The sequence below is a fragment of the Buceros rhinoceros genome, unplaced genomic scaffold, assembly GCF_000710305.1.
Source record: "Buceros rhinoceros silvestris isolate BGI_N320 unplaced genomic scaffold, ASM71030v1 scaffold11228, whole genome shotgun sequence".
Lineage (NCBI taxonomy): Eukaryota > Metazoa > Chordata > Aves > Bucerotiformes > Bucerotidae > Buceros > Buceros rhinoceros.
This window is the reverse complement of record NW_010428680.1, coordinates 7,116-12,842: the sequence shown is the minus strand read 5'-3', so window position 1 is coordinate 12,842 and position 5,727 is coordinate 7,116. Positions and strand designations below refer to the sequence as shown.

Genomic DNA, 5,727 nt, shown 5'->3' with positions numbered 1-5,727 from the left:
TGTTTTTCTTACCACACTGAAATGTTTACATTTCAAACCAAATATTGGATTGAGAGCTCCACAACCCTCCCGAGCAGAGCGAGGGCTGTCTCACTTCTCTTGGACACCAGCTACACAGACTGAATTGAGGGGCGGTATTTAATCCATTTCAAACATCCAAATGAAATATGTTTATTTGCTTATGCAGGCTAGGACATATTTCACTTACAGATGAGTCTAATGGAAATGGCAGGTGATTTTTCACTGTCTTCAGTGAAACCCAGGATTATACTTACAGCACACATGGGAAGATAGGCTTTCCAAAAAGAACACCCTGCTATTCCAGTCTCTACAGCATGTGAATGTAATATACCTCCATATTATACACCTGCCTGTTCTGAGCAAATTACACCTTGAAGGAAATTGGGATTTTTGCTCCTACTTCTACTGTTGGAAGTCTTTCCTAGAATTTGAGGTATTTTATTTCTAAAACTTCCTTCCTTTAGAACAACTGCTGCTATGGCAAAAAAAAAGTTTTGTATTTGCTTTTGTATGCACGTTGTTTTCTTAAGATTGTCCAATACAATGAGCTACTCATCGAGAGTTTGTTTTACTAAGGTGGTGTTTTAACAGAACCAAAACAGGAATTCTGGATAGCTGAACAATTAATCCCTCCTCATCATTCTTATCAGGCTTCAAATCACTATCAAAACAGCTTGAGTTTTTCCCCACAACAGGCACCTGGCCAATCAAGCAGTCTTCTACAGTAAACTTACCCAGTTTTCGCAAAGGTTGCCCAGTACCTCAGCATGGACCGGCTTAAGATTTCTTCTGCTTTGGTGTAATTCACTCTTCTTTCTAGGGGCAATCCAAACACAAACTCGATCTCATACCCATGCATTACTCCCATCCACTCTGGCCAAGGGAGCTTTGAGGATCGATGCTCAAAGAAATAAAAGAACGCGTTGTGTCCTAGTTGTGCAAATTTTTTTGTGAATTCCAATGCAGGACATATTATGTTATAGTCACCGACAACATCATCCATGGCATCCCGGTAATGTTCGGGGTTATGCTCATTTTCCCAATCTGTGTACTGAAAAATGATCGATTCTATGGCAAGTTGGCTTGCTTCTGGGAAGAATACAGTTAAAGCTGTTTTAAATTCTGTTTTATTGATCAAGCTATCGTTATCCTTGCTGAAGCCAGGGGCTCCATATACTAGAAATGCTGATCCTTCATCTTTATTGACACCGACTAAGATCTGTGTTTGTTTGAAAAGGCCATTCTCAACCAGTGTTTCTGGCATGTCTGAGAGAAAATCTCCATCCACTGTTGGACAAAAATATACGTGTAAAGGAGTGTCATATCTTACAGCAAAAATTTCATTGTCCACTATATCCTTCGGGTCCTTGTGTCGGAGGCACAGAATTAGCGCTCTCTCGTTGCCGGTGGGACACTGGAGTTGTTTAGCTAAAGCCACTGTTCTGTTTCTGGCTTCAGGTGCCGTTATTGCAGCCCAAGGGGCATTTGCAGATCCACTTTGCATGATGGCTCTTGTGAATAAAGGATGGCTTTTAGGAGAAAGGATGTGGTAGCTGACAGAAGCCGAGCCGGCACTCTCTCCAAATATAGTCACACTTTTTGGATTGCCTCCAAATGCTGCTATGTTCTCCTGGACCCACTGAAGTGCCAATCTTTGATCAAATAAACCTACATTTCCGGGAGCTTCCTGGTTTCCTGGCAAAGCCAAAAATCCTAATGCACCAGTCCTGTAGTTCATGGAAACCACAATTACTCTTTCTACCCTGGCCAGAAACTTGCCATCATAGACTGGTAGGGCAGTTGACCCGCTCTCAAAGCCACCACCGTATATCCACACCATGACAGTTGCATTCTTGGGTTTGGGAGAAGGAACCCATACATTAAGGTATAAGCAATCTTCACTGAGGTTAGTTTTTGGATTCCACATCTCTGATCCAGCAAATTCTGGAGAAGTTGTATCTATAAGCTGGTAACAAGAGTTTGCATGTTTTGTGGCATCCCAAACATCCAACCACTTCTCATGAGGTTCTGGTTTTTGAAATCTCAGTCTTCCAATGGGTGGCTGTCCATAAGGTATTCCAAGGAAGGCTGTCACGGTTCCCCCCAGTACCTGCAAATTCGTCCCTCTGACTCTGCCTTTCTTGGTTGTAATGATGTTATCTTCAGGCATGACCTTCCTGACGAACATATACAGGAGAAGAAGCCACATAAGAAATCTGGTATTGAGACTTTTACATTTTGTCCACATCATGATGCCTGAAACACAGGAAAAAAGAAACTCAGAGTGAGTATTGCGATGTGTTAGTACCAGAGCCAAAACTGTTCATTCAAGAAAAGGTGTAGGTCAGCCCAAGGGCATTGAAAATAGGATGGTTGTGCTGCACAAAGCTCAGCAGTCTTTAACTGTAAGTTCTTGCTAGTTAGTCGAGTTGCAAGGAGTGTTTAGTATCTGGTACTGTGCTTCAGAAAAACTCTTGTTAAAACTGTAGAACTGAAGAAGCCAGACCAGGGAAGGTAAAGGCATATTAGCAGACTCTGACTACTTCAGTTAGCACATGACTTAACCACTTGCATTTCTGGCACGATGAACCTGTGCTAGAAAATGCCATGCCTGAACAACCATTATTTAGAGGTTACTTTCGCAATTTGTATTCTCAAATCAATAGGGTGATAACAGACATCACTAGACACAGGTTTTTCCACACATTAAGCTGTGTCCCATGAACACCTAAAAGAAGCTTGGAGCCAAGTTTTAATCCAAGGATTTCCAGGTCCACCTAAGTTTTTTAACTGTATGCTTGTGTCACAGTAGAGCTCAGGCTGAAGCAAACCATTGAGATGGCTCTAAGAACAAAGCACTGAGTGATTTCACTGTCCTACTCATAGTTCTTAAGCGGAGTCTGTGAGAGGCCTCTGAACTGACTGTCAGTTCATCAGCTTCTGTGGGTGACAGCGTACAGAGGTATACCAAGTCCTAAATGAAACATTTCTTTCAAGATCTTTTTACTCTAAAGCAACTTAATCACGTTTACAACCATCATAGACATGAGAAGCAGTCATGCTTCTACCACAGAGAGTGGGCATTAGAATACCAAAAAGACAATGATTTTTCATACATGTGGGTGGTGTTTAATAACTAAAGTATGGCCTTCCTTCCTGAGAACTTTTCAACATGATAATGAATATTATCTTAAAGCTAAGGGTATAGATGCCAATTATGTACCACATTTAAGCATACTAAGAGCCCTATTTACTCTGACTTTTCCAAATCCTGTAAAACACCAGTATCTTCTCCTTGAAAGTGAAAAGTCAGGAGAAGATTGTTTGCAAGAACCCATTTCTAGAGCTTACATATTTGAAAATGCGCAACAAAGCTTCCTCCTGTTTTTCACTTGGTGCCCTGTTGTACATGGTGTACGCTGCCCTGCCGCTTTAAACAGGCCATTCTTTGTTAATGAGAAGCATTTCTGTCCTTAAAAGGAATGAGGCCAACTTCTGTGGGAAATACAGCTGTGGCCTCATCTGAGCTCCTCCTGCTTGTTTGCATGTTCTCAGACATTGGGTAAGAAAATTCTGGGGGGTAAAAAGGAAGATTTTGCTCAGAGAGGTTCCTGATTTTGAGATAGCATAAAAGGAGCAGGGAAGAACCTTTGGAGACAGTATTTTTGGCATTTGTCTAAATGGACAGAAGATGGATAAATTTTAGAAAACAAATATTTCTTGTCTTTTTATTTTAAAAAAAGGTAAGGACGTGAATGCGGGCAATAGACTTCCAAGCTGGTCTAACTCTCCACTTAGCCTTCAGGTTGACTTATAGAAACCTGCAAATCCCCCCACGTGTGCTAAACTTTAGAGATGAGTGGTCAACCTGGACAGTTCACATGGTCCAGCAACTCCTGAGGAGCTGGGGTGAGAAGAGGCTTGTTCTGGCAGCCTGCAGGACCCGTGCGGGAGGCTCACATCATCTAGTGGTCTTTAGCTCCCGTCTCTGTGTGCCTGTCATGTTGTGTTCCATTCATTCCTGTAATAAAATCTTTTAAGAGCTAGGCGAATAGAGGTATGTGACAATTAGCTTAAGGCTAAACTTTCACCCTGTCTCACTGTCAGCCAAGGGAAGTGGGGCGGCTGTGAGAGGTGTTAATAACAGGGGTCTAGTTGGGTAATTGTGCACCCGCTGCACAGCACCGTGAGACACAAGAAGTAATTTCTATAAGTCTGTTGTTTCACTGACCCTCTCTTTTTTCACCTATTCACTTCTACCACAACAACAAGCAGGAAATAATAAGAGATTTCAAACATCATCGTTATGAAGATGAGAAAATGACAGTAATAAAAGCAAGAGACATTAAAGTTCCTAAAGCTTTTAATATCTAAATAGCAATTAAAATTAATTCCCTTCTGCACTTTCATGTTAATTAAAAAGGAATGGGATGGGAGCATTGCAAAACACAGAGGCATAACTTTTGACCCCTCTAAAACTTCTTACAGTTTTAGACAAGAAGTTTAGGAAGAGGAGAAAAAAACAACAAAAAATTCAATTCTGTACCTGTATAATTAGCTCTGCAGAAGAACAGGTGGCATTTTACAGAAAAAGTTTGAAACGGATGAAGCTTGAACAATGCAGAAGTTTCATACTATGGAATGAGAGGACTTGTTTAGACTAAAATTGCTCCACTAATATGAACAAAAATAACAATTGAGATGATTATTACAGCTTGAATGTATGTCAAATATTATATTTAATAAGGTTTTTAATGCTGCATTAAACCAGACTCCACAACATAAAACACACTGAGCCAGCCAAATATGACTTGATTATTGCCGTGGAGTAAAGGGGTCAGGAGATTGTTTTAGCTCATCCACCTGAACCAAGCAGAGATACATCATCAGATGTATCTACATACTTCAAAAAGCTGCTTCTCTAGTAGTTTCCTCCAGCAAAAGTTAAACAGAGGATACTTTTGCATTCTTATTCAGCAAGGGAACACATTTTATTTCAATTACTATTTCCTCTCCTGGCAAATCTTTACCCAGCCAAAAATTCTCTGCACAAGAGTATATAATCACTATTTAAATAGAAAAGATTGTTGAATTAATAAGTGATTGCTAGCTCAGCTTAATTTACTTAGCCCAGGTTCCCCTGAATAATCCCAAGGTCTGATACACACGCCTGCTTACTCGTTCTATTTGCAGAGCAGAGTGAGTTTTCCCAAGAGAGCAACAAATGGGCAGAGCATAACGTTTTAAAAGATCGCAATCCCTGCACAAATCAAGCCAGACTGCAAATTGTCCTGGCACACAGAGACGTGCAAATAGAGAATCACTTACCCCACTTCTACCACAAGAACTACCAAGTTTTTAAGAGTCGGAATCTTTGAGCACTTCAGGGAACATGCAGTATGCTGCTGCTGCTTTAAGCCCGTGATTTGGACAGTACTGACATTATAATCAACTGTTTCTGACACAAAGCTCGCGAGAGCTGGCGGCAGCAACTTGATCTGCCCGCAGCCGTTCCTGTCTGACATCTGCTCAAACGCTAACGGTGCAGTTGTGGAAATGCTCCAGAGAGAAACCCGTTTCGGAGAAAATCAGACATAAGCTGCTCCAGGAAAGGGAGGATGCAGTGATTTGTTCATAGCATGGGGAGGCAATTTTATAATGCAGAAAGATAAACAGAATTTTAAATATAATGAAATCCTGCCCCTC

The 5,727-nt window shown here is 41.1% G+C and overlaps 1 protein-coding gene across 1 annotated transcript in view; it reads right to left on the bottom strand.

The window, feature by feature from the left end:
- Window positions 1–5,485, bottom strand: part of BCHE (butyrylcholinesterase) — a 30,991-nt gene extending 25,506 nt beyond the window's left edge. Inside the window, exons 1-2 of the mRNA XM_010142362.1 lie at window positions 5,350–5,485; window positions 756–2,277 (exon numbers count right to left, since the gene is read on the bottom strand). Of these exons, the coding sequence (XP_010140664.1) occupies window positions 756–2,272 (1,517 nt within the window). The 5' untranslated portion in view covers window positions 2,273–2,277; window positions 5,350–5,485. The remainder of the gene's footprint in view (window positions 1–755; window positions 2,278–5,349) is intronic.
- Window positions 5,486–5,727: the final 242 nt, after the last annotated feature.